The 20,682-nt window shown below is 37.4% G+C and overlaps 2 protein-coding genes across 2 annotated transcripts; one reads left to right on the forward strand and one right to left on the reverse strand.

Moving 5' to 3' along the window:
- The first annotated feature begins 2,486 nt into the window (after positions 1-2,486).
- Positions 2,487-3,332, forward strand: LOC104095156 (17.6 kDa class I heat shock protein-like). Its single transcript, XM_009601210.4, has one exon. The coding sequence runs from the start codon at positions 2,701-2,703 to the stop codon at positions 3,160-3,162; it is 462 nt and encodes a 153-aa protein (XP_009599505.1). The 5' UTR covers positions 2,487-2,700; the 3' UTR covers positions 3,163-3,332.
- Positions 3,333-3,681: 349 nt separating this feature from the next.
- Positions 3,682-20,303, reverse strand: LOC104101817 (phosphoserine phosphatase, chloroplastic-like). The gene is made up of 7 exons (XM_070177517.1): positions 19,852-20,303; positions 19,138-19,270; positions 18,940-19,044; positions 15,654-15,747; positions 14,879-15,028; positions 14,746-14,799; positions 3,682-4,095 (listed from the first exon to the last, which is right to left on the reverse strand). Exons 1-7 carry the CDS (start codon positions 20,075-20,077, stop codon positions 3,970-3,972), a joined length of 888 nt encoding a protein of 295 aa, XP_070033618.1. The 5' UTR covers positions 20,078-20,303; the 3' UTR covers positions 3,682-3,969.
- Positions 20,304-20,682: the final 379 nt, after the last annotated feature.

The raw sequence follows: 20,682 nt of genomic DNA on the forward strand, positions 1-20,682 counted from the left end.
GAAAAACATGAGAAGTGAACCTTACCGTGATTCTTGGCCTCCCACCTACCTTTCGCCAAATCACGCCAAACGCGTTCGGCATAAGAGGAAGTCGAGGCTAACTTCTGAACCCAATCCTCGAGGTCAGGTACCGCTTGTGGAATCCAAGGGACAGTAGTATATCGGAGGGAGATATCAAATAGAATCAGAGAAAGATACGAAAAGCAATGCCTTATGAAAATCACTTACGGTCAAAATTCCATTCCTCGAGGAACGACATCTTCTCTTCCGGGATAAGGTCACGGGTCCTCACCCAAATATAACGGCCCATCCAACCCCGATCATTGTCTTCGTCTATGCTCGACATTAAATCTTTCGATGTCCGAAGCTGGAGACTGATTAGTCCTCGAAAGATTTGAGGCCGATACAATCGTATGAGATGATTAAGGGTGAAATTCAGCCCCCAGCCTTGTTGGAGAAGAAGCGAAGTAAGATTACTATGCGCCATAGAGAATGATGAATTTGACCGAGGGTGACCTGATATCTTTTGCAAAAATCAATGATCACTGGGTCGACGGGACCCAACGTGAAGGGGTAAGTATAAACACTTAAAAACCCCTCTACATGAGTGATGATGCTCTCTTCGGAAGAGGGAATTTGCAACACAACCTCGGGACCCCAGTTGCAGTCTTTCCTCACAGCCTCGAAATGGCCCTCTGTTATCGAGCACATGTACATAGACACATGCTCACATCGACCCAGAACCGACGAAGGATTTTCAACCTTAAAATCGATCTTTAGAGTACACGGGCCAGGAACATACTCGTGGGGAGGCGGCTCCACCGGTGCCTTGTTGCCAGACGACCGTGAAGAGGAAGCTTTCTCCTTCTGAGGTATGGTTTTTGAAATTTTTACCATTGATATAAGAAAAAGAAAAGCAAAGGAAGATGAAAGGTTGATGGTGCCAAACGCTGGTGAAGGTGGCTCAACAAGCGACGAAATAAAGGCAGAAAGAGTAAGAAAATTTGGAACATTGAAGATGTAAAAGTGATAAATGATAAATAGAAGAGTTATTTATAGGTTTATACTGTGGCGGTTCAGTATCAGCGGTGGCCGACCACCGTCTGACATGCATTAAATACTTTGAAAGACTAAATCTACGGGACAGCTATCACGTACGTCATGATTGAGCCCAGTGAAAACGTCAGCTTATAACCCGATCGAGCCGTTGAAAATCATATCGCTTCTCACCACATTCTTCCTGAGAAACGAGGGAACTATCTGTATACGGTCGAAATAGATTTCGGCCTTCGTACGTTTGATCGAGTTCGAATGGTAAGCGACCGAAGTGAGACTTGAGATGAGTTCTGAAGATAGTACAAATAAACTTCGAGCTCCAAGACCGATCGAGGAATCGCCTCGGTATCATTATCGAGCCCATGACCAAATCGAACCGCAAGGCAACGTGAAGGTTGTCGGAGACGCACAGACCGATTGACACTCACCCTGAATGCCGAACTCGAACCAAGGCCGAGGGCTCGACCCAATACCGAGCTCGAGCCAGTATCGAGCTCGCATACAAGAGTCGTTACAACCGCACTGGGGGAGAGAATCTTGGCGGGAATCGAGGAAGAGACAATTCATCATGGATTCTCCACTATATATTTTTTATTATAAATAAAGTAAGATCCCTCTACTATAAAAGGGGGAATCCTTGTAAGCACAAGGCAGGTTCACACATTGTAAGAAAAGACTAATTCTCTTATTGAAGAATAAATCTCTTAAGCTTGTTTTACTCAGCATGCTCACTCTTCTTGTTCAATAATTTATCTCCCGTTTTTATAGCCAAGAATCTAAACATTTCCATTTCTATGTACGATTTATGTCAAGCTATATCACATATCCTTAGAACTACTTATAAATTTAACTATATTCGATTTTTCAGATAAACAGAGAGATTAATTATCGTTAATCTTTTAAAGTCATAATAGGAACTCGTCTCATGAAGAGTCAGCCTCTAAACGATAAGAGCAACTATGGGCTTGTTGATGTAGTGTTTGACTATTGCAACACTTTACGCTTTAGGGTGTTTGTGTCATATTTCAAGAACGTTTCATGCACGCGTTATGCCTTGAATTGTTCGCCTTATGTACTTAAAAAAGGAATTATGTTTAAAATTTCTTTTGAAGTACTTGACTATAATTTTTATAACATGTTACATATCTTGCTAAGAACTTGTTGACTTTGAATAGTAATTTGTTCATCAATTATTATGCCTAGAAGGTATAATTTATATCAATATACATTTTCATATCTATTTATTTTAAGGAGTCTGATGGGAATCTACCAAAGAAAAACACATTTATCAACAACTAGCCATTTTAATTATGCTACAAAAAATAGCCAAAAAATTACCAATGATATACTAATGAATTTGGGCCGCAAATGAAAGGTACGGTAACCAGAGAAGCCGACCCAATTTCGTAGCATATTTGCGTTTTTGTGTATGGGCTTAACGAGATTGGTCCAGAAAGTTCTCGACATCTGCTTATGTACGTTCCGGAATATACTTGGGGCAAGAAATATCGGTGCGGATAGAAGTATCGAGAAAGCACTAAACACTCTACGACAGTATAAATACCTACCCAGGTCCTCTTCCTTGAACCAACGAACTTGAAAGCTGAAAGCAAATTAAGAAAATTCTCAAAAAGCTCACTGAAAATGTCACTGATTCCAAGAATGTTCGGCGATCGACGAAGCAGTGTCTTTGATCCATTCTCAATTGACGTGTTTGATTCGTTCAGGGAATTGGGCTTTCCAGGTTCCAATTCAGGGGAGACTTCTGCTTTCGCGAACACTCGAGTCGATTGGAAGGAAACTCCGGAGGCTCATGTGTTCAAGGCCGATCTCCCTGGGCTTAAGAAGGAGGAAGTGAAAGTGGAGATCGAGGATGATAGGGTTCTTCAGATTAGCGGAGATAGGAACGTAGAGAAAGAAGACAAGAATGATACTTGGCACCGTGTGGAACGCAGCAGCGGCAAATTCATGAGGAGGTTCAGACTTCCGGAGAATGCGAAAATGGATCAAGTTAAGGCGGCGATGGAGAATGGAGTGCTCACTGTTACTGTTCCGAAAGAAGAGGTGAAGAAGCCTGATGTCAAGTCCATTGAGATCACCGGTTAGACGCCCATATAAGTTTATATGTAAATGGAGCAACTACTCTATGGATTGCGTATAGTAAGGTTTGTACTATTGAAGATATAATAGAGTTGTTCTTCTCATCCCGAGCCGTCTCCTTATTTGGCCTATTAACCGCTAATGTATTCCCGTGTAATAATATTCCTGTTTTTGAACTGAGGTTCTGTTCAAATCTTTTATCTTTTATCTTATTCTTTTTGCCTTTTTACTATGTTTAATGCTCTGTTTAATCAGTTTCTCTTGGGGCCTTTGAGTGGGAGACTCTTTGGTACTCTCTGTTCTCATGTTCTGCATTTCCAGTTCTAAGATTCAAATAAGAGACACTAGGTTGTTCAAAACTCATCCAATTTGCAGTATGTAGCACGACATGATTCTTTTGCTCTTGTTTCATATATTGTCATTGTCATGCAAGCCAAGACATAAAACCAGCCCAGAAAGGTAACTGTGAATCATTTTCAACCAAACATTTGCTATATATCAAGCTAAGATCGAAGAGACAATACAAGACAAGGAAGACGGTTGTTATATTAAATAAATAAAGGTAGCTTCTTCTCTAGTGAACGCCATTCATTCTGGCTGGTGAGAATGCAATAAGTTCTCTAGAAATGCAGTATAGAAGACACAATACAAGACGAGGGTTTAGCTCCCAATCATAATGAGGTCAGTTTCCAAGATTTCAAATTTTTTTCGCAATACCTCATAGCAAAATTTAAGAGCCAAATAAATGACATCAAGAACACAACTACAAAGCTGCATAAGCCCCTGTTGGAAGAGTGAAGATGCGATAGCACATTACTCCAATGAGTTAATCAAGTCCTTAAAATTAAACACCAGCCAATCAGCTTTGGCTGCAACTGGTTCTCGTAGTTGAACTCCCCCATAGCAAATAAACAAGTCCGCACCACCTGGCATACGAGCCTGCAACAAAAATTGCAGAGAAGTGCAAAAGCTGTCAAGAGATTTATGATTCAGAATCCGCAAACAATTCACAAAATGGTATAAACAAGAGCAAACAAGTTTGACAGTCTTGCTTTCAACATTTTCAAACGCAAAGTTTGCTCAAATAATTTGAGTTTTTGCAAACTCTGTTTGTTTGAGTTGTTTTGCAATAGATAAATAACAACAATTTTTCCTGAAGATCTAATCTCAGTTTTTTAGATCTTTTAAAAATTCAAAAACTGTTATAAAATTTTGAATTATGGTGGATGTCCATAACCACCAAAAGAGTAATGCTCACTACTCTTCTCCATTATCTCCATAATTTTCACTACTATAATACTTATGGAGTTATGATTGTAACTCCATAACCTCCCCATGATCTTCCTCCATGATCTCAAATGCTTAATGACATATTTTTTCACTTTTCATACCTATATAAAGGCCTTGTAATAGATGGAAAGATCACACAATTGAAGAAGAAAATCTCTTCCTTCTCTCTATCTCTCTATATCTCTTAGCTTGTTTTTCCTTGTTAATTTGAACTATATTTTATAACACGTTATCAGCACGATTGTTCTGAGCGACAATCCTTCTCAACTTTTAGGAAATGTGTCGCAACAAAGTTGATCTGTAGCTTCCGATGTGTAAGCCTGTTGGATTTCGTATGGACAGTGAGACAAATGTTCTATGGATTATCTTTTTTTTGGTAAGCAGTTCATCATTCCAAGGTATGCTCCTAAGTATATAATTTTTGTGCTTACTTAAATACCAATTGGAAGGGTTAATATATGGCAATATAAATGTCTTGTGGTCATATACGTATCATACTTGAGCAACGTTTTTCATATAGTTACAACTCAAATATTTATTTCATTCATATTGGATGGTTCATAATCATACATAAAGTATATCTATCTAGATGGTTTATTTTTACTTACAGTACTAAATTATTTTATGAAATAATAAAACATCTGTGGTTTATCATCTATCTTGAAGGATTTATCATGTAATAGTTCTTTAAGTTGAATGTCTTGCATTAGAAAATATCCTTGAACTATAACTTAGTTACATGACATATATGGTTGCCAATATTTTCAAATGTTCTTCGGTAAGAGTTAGGTATGTAACCAATTTATTTTACTTTGATTTGGCAAATGGGATATAGTTATATCATTACAATGATTTTGTAATCAACCAAACGTATGAATTATCTCTTTACTGATTTTACTATAATTGGCTTTGGCTATAAGTATTTAAGTATTTTATATGTGATTATTTTAAGATTGATATACCCACGTTTGTTAAGAGGAAAAAGGCGTCTGATTCCACTAGTCTTATATTAGTTTGCATTTGAATTTTACCGACTTTTACGCTTGTTGACTTGAACAAGTGTGTTAGACTCATTCATTATTTGTCTCTTTTTTTTATGGGTAATGAAATGTTAATGCATGATATAGTAGTACTATATCTAAACTATATGTTTTGATAAATTTACATATAGTATATTAGTACAATAAGTGTACTGCACCAAATTTTGTATTGATGATAGCTCTTATCAAATTAACATGTTGAATCATTTCTATATGGAAAGCATATAGTAAGTAGATAGTAGATAGTAGACAGAGATTTGTCCATTATTTTTTTTGATTCCCTGATTGACTTAAAGGTTCTGCTATTTTTCTTTGTTTTTTTAGAGAGCATAATACTTAGTTTCCACAAAAGTACATGGTAACTAGTAGTACTATTATTCTATTTGATACATCATTTTTCCTTAATGTTCTGGTCATATCACTTTCATCTTGAAGTAGGCTTATTGCATGCAGCAAAGACCACATGTAAATTTTCAATATTATTTTGTATTTTCATATATTTGTTTGACACTAATTACTTAGCAGATTTGAGTAAACGAAAGTTTATTGTTGAGAATTATATCCAAATGACATTATGAAGAGTTTAACTCAAGAGGTAAGCATTTCCTCCGTATTTGAAATTACTTTTGTCCTTTGCTATTAATGATATCAACTTCAATGAGTTCAAGTCGCAATGCACCATGAGGGTAAGAAATCGGGTTCAAGTCCTGATGCTCCATGATGATAAGAATTGGGTTTGAGTCTCAATTCATTATGGCCTAACATGCATTTATATTGGTAAGGCATTGGGTTTGAGTCTTAATGTACCATAATGATGATATAATGATGACTAAAGAAAAATAATATATTTTTCATGAAAAGGCATGAAGCGTGTCCCACTTGATTTGCTCCATTCTTGAAGTGAATGTGGTAGCGGTGCATAATAAGTCTAAACGAAGACAAGTGATTGGCGAATGAATGTGAGCGTGCCAAAGACCAAAATAATAATAGTCATCATTATGGTAATTGAAATTGTAATAAGGAGAACAATAAGGATTTTCAAGATAATCCTTCAAAAGTGAAGGAAATGTGTATCAATATGGTCTGTAAATATGAGGCACATTAAGATGATTATGGTCCATTCTTTGAAAATGTGACTTGTGATAAGCATTGTAAATGCAGACCCATTCTTGAAAGTGAATGTGAAAATATATATGATACAAATTATGCACAAGAATGTATATATGCATGATTGAATCAATACTACAACTCACCTATACGGGAGGTTTGAGATAAGGAAAGATAATGAATATTACTGTGTAGTTACATAAATATGTTATTGGTCGCGTACATGTGGTATGCCGAAAATATTTTGCCATGTCTTATAAAAGGTTATTAAAGGTAAAATTAAAGCAAGAAATGATTTTGCTTATGATGATTTTGACCATGACAATCATTATGATATGATTTTATCTGTGAAGGAGACATTCAACATATGGATGGTGTGACAAAAGATCTTATAGTACAAAATCAATTAAGAGCTCCGGAAAAGCTAATTTGTTACAACCCAGATGGGTAAAATTGTTCATGACATTAATATTGTAGTAAGTCTCAAAAGAAACTTTTTGAGTTTCAAATGTACAAGCCAAAGTGGTTGGCATACACTTTGGCATATTGAGACTAAATGAAAGGAAGATTGAATATCTCCAAATTACTATAATCATACCGGGTAAATATAAAAGGTTACCCGACTTTTCTTCTATTTGTACTACACAAGTATAAGCATGATGATTGAATCACATGCCACAAGTAAACTAGAGGTTTACTTAAACAAATATTAGTTGACATGATCGGTTGGCCATCCCGGTTAAATTATGATGCGAAAATTAATTGAGAATTCACGTATATTGAAGAAATAGAAGATTCTTCAAGAATTCTCTTGTGCTGCTTATTCTCATGATATACCAGTTAAGGTTGGGATTGAATCCCTTGATTTCTGGAACGAATAAAAGGTGATAAATATATGGGCCCAATCACCTGCCATGTGGACCGTTTACTATTATATGATTTTAATAAATGCATCTATTGTATGGTCACATGTGCATTTGTTATCAACTTGCAGTTTGACTTTTGCAAGGTTGTTTGCTCAAATTATTAGAGCACAATTCCAGAATATAAATTATGGTGATTTATCTTGATAATGCTGGTTTAAATCCAAGTTGGTTTAGCAGAAATCGTATGCCTCCAATTATAGCTAAACCGTTGGTTATGAGAACAAAACTCCCAAAACGAAATTTGGTATGAGATGTATTATTTAATATACAGCCGCACTTGTACGCATCTAGCCAAGTTATGAAAAGTTCTCCCTATCACAATCGGTTCAGGGTCAGGAACCAAATAATTTTCATCTAAAAATATGGATGTGCTATATGATTTAATTATGCCACCACAATGCACAAAGATGGGTTCCCAAAGAAGGTTGGGAAATGTGTTGGTGATCCCAACATTAGGGGTAGAAAATGGGCAGCTAAGAAAGTGATACGTGGAATGAATTATTATGAATACATATAGATCCTCGTACAAGAAAATATGAACTTAAAGTTCAAGTGATAATTCATTTGCAAATTATTGCCAAACACATTTGCTGACCCAAAGCTAAATGTCATATTTCAGCTGCTAATGCTCCAAATAGAATAAAGTCCATGAGGGACAGAGTCTATGGCACGCAAGAAGCGTAACAGACCAATCGGTTCCAAAGATAAAACTACTTGAAGAAGGAGAGGAGCAAATGATAAAGATGGTCATACTAAGGAGGCAAGTGCTTTATAAGAGCACCATGACATAACATTTTATAAGACCTCATGGGAGAGGCTCAGGTACCTGAAAATAATGAGATCTCGATAAGTTATGTCTTTATTGAGTGGTGATGGAACCAATGCAAAATGATCGTCGACGATATTGTTAATATAATGTAGCGCTCAATTTTATTAATATTGACGAGGATCTTGAGCTCAAATCTGTCATGAAATTTGGACAGATAAATGATTGGCCAAATAAAAAATACGCAATGAAAATTGACTTCACCTGAAAAATGTGAAGTTGGACGGATAGTCCCAACACCTGAAAGTATAAAGCCAGTGGTGGTATAAATGTGTTCTTGTGCGAAAAAGGTCAAGTCGATAGACATAAAGACGACTTGTGACACAAGAAGACTTGTAAATATCCTGACATTGATTATATAGAGACATGTTCTCCTGTGGTGGATGTAGTCATTTCAGGTTTTAATCTGGCAATACATGAAAAACTTGATATGCGTATAATGGAAATCATTGAAGGATTTAAATTGCTCTGAAGCATATTAAGATTCCCAAGAAATTTATTAAATAAAGCTTCAGCAAATTCTTATGTGAATTAGAGCGATCACGGCATACATGATTTGTTTTTGTGTCTAGTGCAATTGATGCACTAATGTATCTTGCTAGAACTATGAGTATAACAATATACAAGCAAGATATAGTTTTATTCCTATATGAAGATATTGGAATACTATTAGGATTATATTGCAAAAGGAATCCTTGATATAGATTTGTTTATTCTAACAAATATTGCCAAAGTTTTGTTGGTTATGCAAATGCAGGCATTTTCTGAAGTTCGTTCTTCAAACAATCTATTTGTATGTGAGGGTACTGCCATATTATTATTTCACAAGGCAATCAATTGTTGATATTTATTCAACAATGTCAATATACTAGCAATTGATAAATCAAGTCACTCAACACACAACCGGTGTGTGACTTTAGACTCCAATAATAGTGAAGACGATGATGTTTGTTTATCTCAATTTAAAGAAGGATACATTAAAGGAGACAGAATAAATCATATATTTCATCAAAGTTCTTTATCGGACACAATCTTCACCGAACGGTGAAATAGATGTTCAATGAATTTGTTCGCTTGATAATTTCATGATTCTATTCAACGAAGCATGATCAACCTCAACATTTGAGAAGTTGGTATACTGGATCGGAACACATCATCTAGGTGAAATAAATTGATGTTTTCATCAGGGGGAGTCAAATACGCATTGTACTCTTTTTCCCTTAGCTACGGTTTTATCCCACTAGGTTTTCCTGGCAAGGTTTTTAATGAGGCAGCAAGCAATGCATATTACATGATATGTGTACTCTTTTTCCTACAAAGATTTTAACGAGGCACATTATCTATGGACATCCAAGGGGGAATGTTATAAAATCTTGAATTATGGTGGATGTCCATAACCACCAAAGGAGTAATGCTCACTAATTTTCTCCATTATCTCCATAACTTTCACTACTATAATACTTATGAAATTATGATTGTAACTCCATAACCTCCCCGTGATCTTCCTCCATGATCTCAAATGCTTAATGACATATTCAATGATGTGAGAAGGCACGGGAGAAAATATGTTATTGATATTAGATGATAAATACAATACAAGAGGTCCCTATTTATAACTATACACTATAAGGAGATATTACTCTTCTTCCAATGTGGACAAGACTACACTATACATATCTATAAACTAACAATCCCCCTCAAGTCGGTGCATACACATCATATGTACCGAGCTTGTTACACATGTAACTAATACGAGAACCAGTAAGAGACTTAGTGAAAATATCTGCTAGTTGATCATTCGACTTTACAAACTTTGTAACAATATCTCCTGAAAGTATTTTTTCTCTGACAAAGTGACAGTCGATCTCAATGTGTTTAGTCCTCTCATGGAACACCGAATTTGACGCAATATGAAAAGCAGCTTGGTTATCACACACTAGTTCCATCTTGCTGATTTCTCCGAACTTTAACTCCTTGAGCAACTGCTTGACCCAAACTAACTCACACGTCGCCATAGCCATGGCCCGGTATTCGGCTTCGGCGCTAGATCGAGCAACTACATTCTGTTTCTTGCTCTTCCATGACACCAAATTACCTCCTACTATAACACAATATCCAGACGTAAAACGTCTATCAAAAGGTGATCCTGCCCAATCAGCATCTGTGTACCCAACAATCTGCTCGTGGCCTCAATCCTCGAATAGTAATCCTTTGCCTGGAGTTGACTTTATATACCGAAGAATGCGAACAACTGCATCCCAGTGACTATCACAGGGAGAATCCATAAACTGACTTACAACACTCACCGGAAAAGAAATGTCAGATCTAGTCACTGTGAGGTAATTCAATTTGCCAACCAACCTCCTATATCTCGTAGGGTCTCTAAGTGGCTCCCCTTGTCCAGGCAGAAGCTTAGCATTCGGATCCATAGGAGAGTCAATAGGTCTGCAACCCATCATTCCAGTCTCCTCAAGAATGTCTAAGGCATACTTCCGCTGTGAAATAACAATACATGAGCTAGACTGAGCGACCTCAATACCTAGAAAATACTTCAATATGCCCAGATCCTAGTCTGAAAGTGCTGAAATAGATGTTGCTTCAGATTAGTAATACCATCCTGATCATTACCAGTAATAACAATATCATCAACATAAATCACTAGATAAATACACAGATTAGGAGCAGAATGCCGATAAAACAGCCTCACTACGAGTCATGCCGAACTCCTGAATAATTGTGCTGAACTTACCAAACCAAGCTCGAGGGGACTGTTTCAAACCATATAGTGACTTGTGCAATCTGCACACACAACCATTAAACTCCCCCTGAGCAACAAAACCAGGTGGTTGCTCCATATAAACTTCTTCCTCAAGATCACCGTGGAGAAAAGCATTCTTAATATCTAACTGATAAAGAGGCCAATGACGTACAACAGCCATGGACAAAAAGAGACGAACAGATGCTACTTTAGCCACGGGAGAGAAAGTATCACTATAATCAAGCCCAAAAATCTGAGTATATCCTTTTGCAACAAGACGAGCCTTAAGCCGATCAACCTGGCCATCCGGGCCGACTTTGACTGCATAAACCCAACGACAACCAACAGTAGACTTACCTGCAGGAAGAGGAACAAGCTCCCAAGTGTCACTCGCATGTAAAGCAGACATCTCGTCAATCATAGCATGTCGCCATCCTGGATGAGATAGTGCCTCACCTGTAGACTTAGGGATAGAAACAGTGGACAAAGAAGATATAAAAGCATAATGTGGTGACGACAGACGATGATAACTTAAACCGACATAGTGGGGATTAGGATTAAGTGTGGATCGTACACCTTTGCGGAGTGCAATTGGTTGACTAAGAGGAGACAAGTCTGCAGTAGGTGCAGAATCTGATGCGGGGCGTGAATCACCTGGGCCTGATGCTGGATATGGACGACGATGATAAATCAAGAGTGGTGGAGCTGCAGAAGGTTGAACTGGATTATGTGGAGGAACTGGAGCTATAGGTGGTGGAGCTACAATCGGAGCTGCAGGTGGTGGAATTGGAGTTATAGGTGGTAGAGCTACAACTGGAGCTATAGGTGGTGGAGCTACAACGGGAGTTGTAGGTGGTGGAGCTACAACTGGAGCTGTAGGTGGTGGAGCTGGAGTGACTGAATCTCCAAAAGATGAAACTGGTAGTACCTCAGAAATATCTAAGTGATGACCCGAACCTGTGAAGTATGATTGGGTTTCAAAGAAGGTAACATTAGCGGACATAAGGTACCGCTGGAGGTCAGGAGAGTAGCATCGATACCCCTTTTGTATTCTCGAGAAACCCAGAAATACGCACTTAAGAGCACGAGGAGCTAACTTATCTGTTCCTGGAGTAAGGTTATGGACAAAACAAGTGCTTCCAAAGATACGGGGTGGAAGAGAGAACAAAAGTAAATGGGGAATCATGACAGAGAATGGAACTTGGTTCTGGATAGCTGAAGATGGCATACGATTAATAAGATAGCAAGATGTAAGAACGGCATTCCCCAAAAACGCAACGGAGCATGAGATTGTATGAGTAGGATACGAGCAGTTTCAATAAGATGTCTATTCTTTCTTTCAGCTACCCCATTTTGTTGAGATGTGTACGGACAAGATGTTTGATGAATAATCCCATGAGATTTCATAAACTGCTGAAATGGGAAGACAAATACTCTCGGGCATTATCACTACGAAATGTGCGAATAGAAACCCCAAATTGATTTTGAATTTCAGCGTGGAAGGTCTGAAAAATAGAAAACAGCTCAGATCGATTTTTTATCAAAAATATCCAAGTGCACCTGGAATAATCATCAATGAAACTGACAAAGTAGCGGAATCCTAAGGTGGAACTGACCCGACTAGGACCCCAAACATCTGAATGGACTAAAGTAAAAGGTGACTCTGCTCGATTATCAAGACGCCGAGGGAAATGGGAGCGGGTATGCTTACCGAGCTGACATGACTCACACTCTAGAGCTGACAAGTGAGATAAACCACATACCATTTTCTGAAGTTTTGACAAACTGGGATGTCCCAACCGTTTATGTAATAAATCTGGTGAATCAGTAACAGGACAAGTTGTACAAGGAAGACAAGATGTGAGTCCATGTGATTTAGCAAGGATAAGATAATAAAGTCCGTTTGATTCACGCCCGGTACCAATGATCCGCCCCGTACTGCGTTCCTGTATAAAAACATGGTCATCAAGAAATAAAACAGCGCATTTAAGTGATTTGGCTAAGCGACTAACAGCTATGAGATTAAAAGGACTATTGGGAACATAAAGGACTGAATCTAAAGGTAAGGAAGAAAGTGGGCTTGCTTGACCTATTGCAGTTGCCATGGTTTGAGACCCATTGGCCATTGTGACGTTTGGAAGAGATTGAGAATACGAAATAGTAGTGAAAAGAGATTTGTTACCAGAAATATGATCTGATGCACCTGAATCAATGACCCAAGACTCAGAGGATGAAGATTGGGAGAAACAAGTCACGCTATTACCTGTTTGAACAACAGAAGTTATCTCAGAAGATGTCTGCTTACATGCTTTATACTGAAGGAACTCAATATACTCTGCTAAAGAAACCATCCGACTATTCAAAGCATCGGTTCCCATGTCGCTACAATTTGTAGTAGTAGGGTTAACTTGAAATAGTGGAAATAAGTAACTCCTGTGAGAAAACTGAAGAAATAGTTTGAAAAATACTGTTTACAGCAGGAAAACAGAACACTGTTCTGTGCCGGGAACACTGTTCACGCGGGAACACTGTAACTCACCGGAAACACTGTAGCTCGCCGGAAAATTTCAAAGTTGTCGGAAATTGTTGTAACCAGAATGGATAGACTCGGAATTCCTTTGCGAGCAAGCTGTCCTTAAGAAATATTTTTAAAAAATGGCCAGAAAGGTCACTGTTCACGCCGGAAAAATATAAAAGTGGCCGGAATTTGATTTGAATTAGATGGGTAGGCTCGAAATTTTGAGGAGAGCACACTGTCCTGAAGAAGCTTCGCGAAAAAACGGCCGGAAAGTGGCCGAAACCCTCGCCGGAAAAGTTGTTGTCGGCGCGTGGAGGAGCGTGGCGGCTTTTCTGCCGGATAAAATTTCAGGGGTTGGCAGTCGGAGGGTGATCTACATCGTGGTGGTGTTGATTTTAGCACAACACCGACAGAAAGTGACTTTCACTTAGACAAGCCTTAGGTCACTGGAAAAATTACACGATGACTAAGTTCTTTCTTCCCGGTTAACGTTGGAATGACGCACAGCGATCTTTTCTCACTAATGCTCCGATACCATGTGAGAAGGCACGGGAGAAAATATGTTATTGATATTAGATGATAAATACAATACAAGAGGTCCATATTTATAGCTATACACTACAAGGAGATATTACTCCTCTTCCAATGTGGGACAAGACTACACTATACATATCTATAAACCAACAAATGACATATTTCTTCACTTTTCATGCTTATATAAAGGTCTTGTAATAGATGGAAAGATCACACAATTGAAGAAGAAAATCTCTTCCTTCTCTCTATCTCTCTATATCTCTTAGCTTGTTTTTCCTTGTTATATATTGTTACTTTAAGCTATATTTTATAATAAAAACTACTTTCTAGAGTTTCTGAGTTTTTGAAAGTTTTGAAAAACTGAGTTTGGAAATCTTTAAAAAAATTCGCTAACTCCTTTTTCTTTTTGGCAATAACAACTCAAACAACCAAAGTTTGCAAAAAAAAGTCAAATTCTGAGTTTGCAAAGTTTGTTTTTGTAAATTTTCAAACAAAAGCTACATATATCACCCCATCCATCACCCATTTTTTAACCATTTGGGTGATTGGAGTTGGCGGTCAAACAGGAGACAAGCGTATTGGTTACTTACCTCAAGATCAGTAGCACCATCACCAATCATCACTACTGATTTGTACCCATGAGCCTGAAAGATTACTTAGCTTTATGAGCAATCTTTAAAAATTAAAATAAGCAACTATATCACCAGTTGTTCCAGCACCAACCTTTTTTATTTGTTGAACAGCAGTAGGTTTCCCACCACTCCTTGAAGTTGGCTCATTTTTGTCAAACCCAGCACATTCTCCATCACTCCCAAAGAGCATTTGATTGGCAAAAATATTTTCAATCGGTACACCAAGAATTGATGCGACAGGCTTCAGGAAAGAGTTTTGGTTAGAAAAAATATAGATAATACACCACATTGTGGGATCAGCACAACTTTTAAAAATAAAAAATAAAAAACACATTTGATATGGAGATAGAATGATGACTGATCAAACTAAAGTTATCAAAACACATTTTTCACCCAAATAACTGCACCAAATAATTGGGTAACTAGCAGAAAATTTCTTGAAAGTCTAATTGGACACTATGGTAAACAGAATCAAGTGACCACTCAAATCTTTCATCATATTAAAGGTAGCCAACCAGAAAAATCTTGTTTTCGGGTTTGCCCTGACCCTCTTGTTCCAACTACTGGAAAATTTTATTAGCATAACCTATTCATACATATGATAACATTTATACAAGAAGATGACCAGCCAATTTTAACTGTTCCCAGTAAAGCACTTTGCAAATTAAAACTTGGAAATTAGTAACAGCAGCGAAGAATAGAAACATTATCCAGAATGATGCTTAAAACTCACTTGGAAAGTTTGGAACTTCCTAATATTATAAGAAGTGCAAAATCACAACAGCATATCTTTGATCGGTTTATATCAGGTGCAAGATGAACAAATAAAACTAACCATAAAATAAACATTTCAACAAGGGAAATACATTGATCATTTGACGAAACCCGCCTGAGACCAGATAAACGTCTTTCTTTTCATCCTTCAGTTTCTTGACCAATAGATGAATGCCAGGAGAAAGTCTGCACCAATCACAACCAAAAAAGATTCAGTACCCTAAGCTTTATAAAGTAATCAATCAACTAGCTTCAAAGGGACACCAGACACTAGTTGATTTATTTGGCATCAATGGATTAAGCAAGATTATTTTTGAAAAGATTTCAACAACCCAAGCTAATTAAAAAAACAACCAACTAGCTTCAAAGAGACACCATAACAAAGTTGAATTGTCTAGCAATTTTAGGGATTGAAGGATTAGCCAGATTATCTTATACTGTTTTGCTTAATACAAAAAGAAATTGTCTTTTCACTTGCAACATTTATAAATTGTGTGGGATTTCCTTTAAAATTGCTATCGATGAATTTATAGCTATGCCAAGCAGGGACATACGGTTTGCTGAGTGCACAGATACAAATGGTCCAATGGGAGCAAGAATTTTCAGGAACATTTGGAACAGTGCGCCCTGTCAGTCCTCCAGGGCCCGGCAACCTAAGGTAGCGATATTCCTTGTCAGGAAGTTTGACCCCCCTCTAATTTTTTTGTTTTCTTTATTTGATATGCGTTTTTCTTTGGGGACTTAGATATACTAAAAGTCAATTACACAAAGCTGTATATCTTTGTTATTCACAAACTAACAGATGACCGAAGGAATACAGGTATGAAATTTGGAGGAACCAATTAACTGTAACCAATCAGGGAAGCAGGTAAAAAGGGATTAAAACTATAAGATGTCGCGTTCGTCACTTGCCCACTGCTGGTTGACTCACATCAGGAGTAACACTGCAAATAGACCAACATCTATCCAGCATCGACTGAACAACACAAAAGCACACCATATAGTGGAAAACAACGACATTCACATTCATAAATCTGGACAATTTACTGAATCCAACACTGCCATTTTCTCATAAAATTGTTGGGTACTTTTTGCCTCGTCTCTTGGCATAATCATAAGGTGTGAGTAGATACATATCAGTTGGTATAAGGGTTACGAAAATTTGTAAAAGAACACCTCCCCACCAAGATCCTTTGTTGATGCTCATATTATTTAAAATATCCCCTTTTCACCACATGAAACTTAGAGAGAACATACTTTGAGTAACGTCTCCCCAATTTACTTCAGTTCACTGGCCTGATTTGATGTTTTTTATTAACTTAAAGAACATAACTTCAGTGAGCTGCAAGTTTAATACGCTAAGATAATATGCAGTCAAGAATATCATTTCGTGATTGAGGACTCCACAGAGTATAAGTAGCAGGGATTTCAAAGCAAGCATTCACGGCGAACCAAAATAAATGCATGAAGCTCTAACAGGCTTACTGTCAACTGTAACTATCATATATTGAGTAAGTTTGTACATTCTCTCTAATAAGCTTGTACGTATATATTTTCACATCTTGACTGAACTTATCGACAAGGAAGGATAATTAGACACAGACTATTCTAGTAGTTCATACCTAAACTAATTAAACAAGGAGGTAAACAGAAAACAGAAGAGGAAAACGAAGAATACACCTGAAGCAAGTAAACCACACAAAAGGAAATATGCATTTGAAATTGCAATAAGTATATTGAATCTAGCTACTCTTGTGTGAAGCAACTAGTCGCTCAACCCGGCCAAGACGAGCTTCTAAATCCATTAAACTAGGCAAGTTAATATCAATACAGCTAGTTCTTTCCCCACTTTTCTGCTTGTTGGTAATCAGATTCTGAGCTACACTATTAGTCTTGTTCCTGTCATGTGCATAGTCAGGGAATGTGTAACTTCTTTCTTCTGTAGTATTCTTCTCCATTGAATCAGGAGGCGCAATGTTGAAATCCATTGCTTGTGAAATCCCCGAAGAAATATTCTTCTTCTCATTTACTTCACTGACTTTGGGTGGAAAACCAGGGGGAACATCAGGGTAATTCTCCACTTTTACTTTCTTTTCCCCCATCGATATATTCTTCTTGTCATTTACCTCACCGCATTTGGGTGGAAAACCAGGAGGAACATCAGGGTAATTCTCCACTTTTACTTCTTTTAAGTTACAGTCAGTTGCTACGTAAGTTACAGTCAGTTGCTACTTTCACATGTTTTAACTTGGGAGCAAAAGCAGGAGGAGCATAAAGGCTAGAAAGCCATTTTGATCTTCTTTTACTCCTTAGTCCACGCAACATTCCTTTGAATGCAACAGCTAGAAATAATACTTCTTTTCTCCACCATTTCAAATACTGGGCACTGACATCTGATTCAGACAATCTAGATGGATAATATAGCCTTAAATCAGAATCAATGGGTCTGCTATAGTTGTACCAGGCAACTTGTGGACATGAACACGAGCGAGGAATCCAAGCCATCTCTTATAGTTTTAGGGCAAAACTTTTATATAACAAAGGCTGAGCCCAGACCCAGGCTTATGTTATGGTCTATCTCTATCACAGGCTTATAATAAAAACCGGTTATGTCACTTTTCAACAATTTTATAATTGATGAAAGCTTAAGTAGCTCTTCTAGCCAAGCCATCACTTTTCCCTTGTAATGCCATAGTGAAGAAAGAGCTGGCAGGGGCCACGGCCTCTAAAGATCCTGAAGGGTGGTTGAGTTTTTAATACTACTACCGTTGTTGTCTGAACTGTAAGACTTAACTCTTAGGATAATTAATAAAGAGGGCTAGAGCTCCCCGAGGTTAAGAAAGAACAACTAACCCCTGGTTTGTACTGGAGCTATTCCTTCTTCTTTTGTAATTCTGCATCTTCTTGATGCCTTAACTAATGCAATTTGTTTACTTCATCAAAAAAAAAACAGCATTTTAAATTATGCCTAACTACTATTGATTGCTTCGGAGAACCTATCAACTGATAGTTTTTGTGTTAATTACAACATGTCTGTAACTAGTCAAGTTGCAGGAATAATGAATCCAGACAGCTATAACATCTGAAGTCTGAATTCAAAGGGAAAAAAAATTGACAACCATGACCATATAGCATGCTCAGTCAAAAGTCTTTTCAAATAACTAAATTGGCAGTTATGATCAAGGCCCCTAATTAAGGGGAATAGCAGATAGTAATACTCTGTACCTATAAAGCAAATCCACTCCTTAAATGTAACTGTTCAATTTTCCATAAAGGGTGAAAATTCGAATGACTCAATATTTCATTGTCTTGATGGTAAAAATAGTTCATAGAAATGGAAACCTTATGTACCATAGGTGATAAAAGGCACATTGTTACCGTGGAGGTCTCTTAAGAAAATCCTGGAGTTGGGACAATGAAGGGTTGATAAGCGACAGACGAGCTGCCAATGCATCTTCGAAAGGAACAGAGCCATTCATTGCCCTGTCAAAGTCAAGATAAATGCGATATGAAATCCTATAGCATTTAATATTAGATTATAACCATTATCTGCTACAAATTATAAAGGCAGCTAACCTAGCAGTCCATTCTGCTACAGCCTTTCCAGCCCCACAAAACTCTGCAAATTCATCTATGCCCTCGTCTATGCACACAGTGCTATCCACATCAAAGCATACAGCATTCGCATTTTGCCAAACATCAAGAACCTCTAACATAATTCAGAAAACCATCAGTTTGCTACATAGTTCATAATCAATTCCCTCCATAATAAAACCCAATCCATATCTCATTTTAATGATCATCAATCAATCAACTTCGTCTCAATTCCAAACTAGTTGAAGTCAGCTACATGAATTCTCTATATTTCTTTTTGGTAACCTGAATTCTCTATATTTCTATTCAGGCCAATTTCATTTTTGAGAAAATATTCAGGCCAATTTCATTTACAAACATGATTAACAAAATTATGGGAAATTGCTCCATAACAAAGACGACAGATTTCATAGTTTGAAGACACTATTCAGACTTTTCACTTACATACGCACACACACACACATACACACACACACACACACACACACACACACACACACACACATATATGCACAGACACAGGCCAAATTCATTTTACATGCATGAATTGAGAAATTTCGAAACAACCAATCCATAACAAGATATGACAGATGCTATAGTTTTGAAAACAAGATTCAGACTTTTCACTTACAGACACACAAACATACACAATACATATTAGCCCCAGCAAGAATGATATCAGATCCTGATGTTTACCTTTAGATGGTAATGTGTTGTCAAAAGGCGTAACAGCAGAGGCTACAACGGGCTGAACTGAAGCAACAAATGAATTAAACAATCTGGAATTTCTCACCATTCCAATTGGATGAACAGAAACTCTTGTACTAGTAATTTTTGAAGAGAATGTAGGAACTAGTACCGAGCTTTGCTGTCTAGAGACAGCACGAACAGAGTTCGCTCGAAAACTCATCAGCCCCTCCATTAAAACCTTAATTTTCTTTAATTTCACAAACCTCGGAGATGGGCGTCGTTAAAAATCAAATCTTTTTATGTAATTTAAGGTTGTCTTGCTCGAATCCTTCTTTGGCGCTTGAGAAGATGGCAAGATGCGCACCTGACCGAGAACCGGTAGGTGCAGTTGGTGAGCACTCGAAGGAATACAGTGTAGTGCTCCTCACCTTTATGGTTGTGGACCTGAATCCTAAATCACTTGGACCAGCCTTTTTAAAAGCCTGCTTTATTTGCAGTTGATATATATGGGCTCGTAGTCATTGGACTTTCTAACGGAGGTCCATGTGATTTGTTATATTTTGAGGAATTTTCAGAAAGATATTTTTTCGTTCCTATACAATATTTGAAACTTATTTATCAAAATTGTCCTAGTTTTGTATATTACCCGCCCTAAATAAGTTTTTCTTACAATTTATATACAACTCATTAGTAGTGCCTTAATTTGAGGGATTCAGTTACACCTTTTTTTCCTTTTTTCTTTCCTCTCATCTTTCCCTATCCTATTTTCACATTACACGTAGCTGGGAATATGCCAATTACTAACGTTCCAAAATTCATAGAATTTCAGAAAATTAA

Source organism: Nicotiana tomentosiformis, chromosome 6 (genome assembly GCF_000390325.3).
Source record: "Nicotiana tomentosiformis chromosome 6, ASM39032v3, whole genome shotgun sequence".
Classification (NCBI taxonomy): Eukaryota; Viridiplantae; Streptophyta; class Magnoliopsida; order Solanales; family Solanaceae; genus Nicotiana; species Nicotiana tomentosiformis.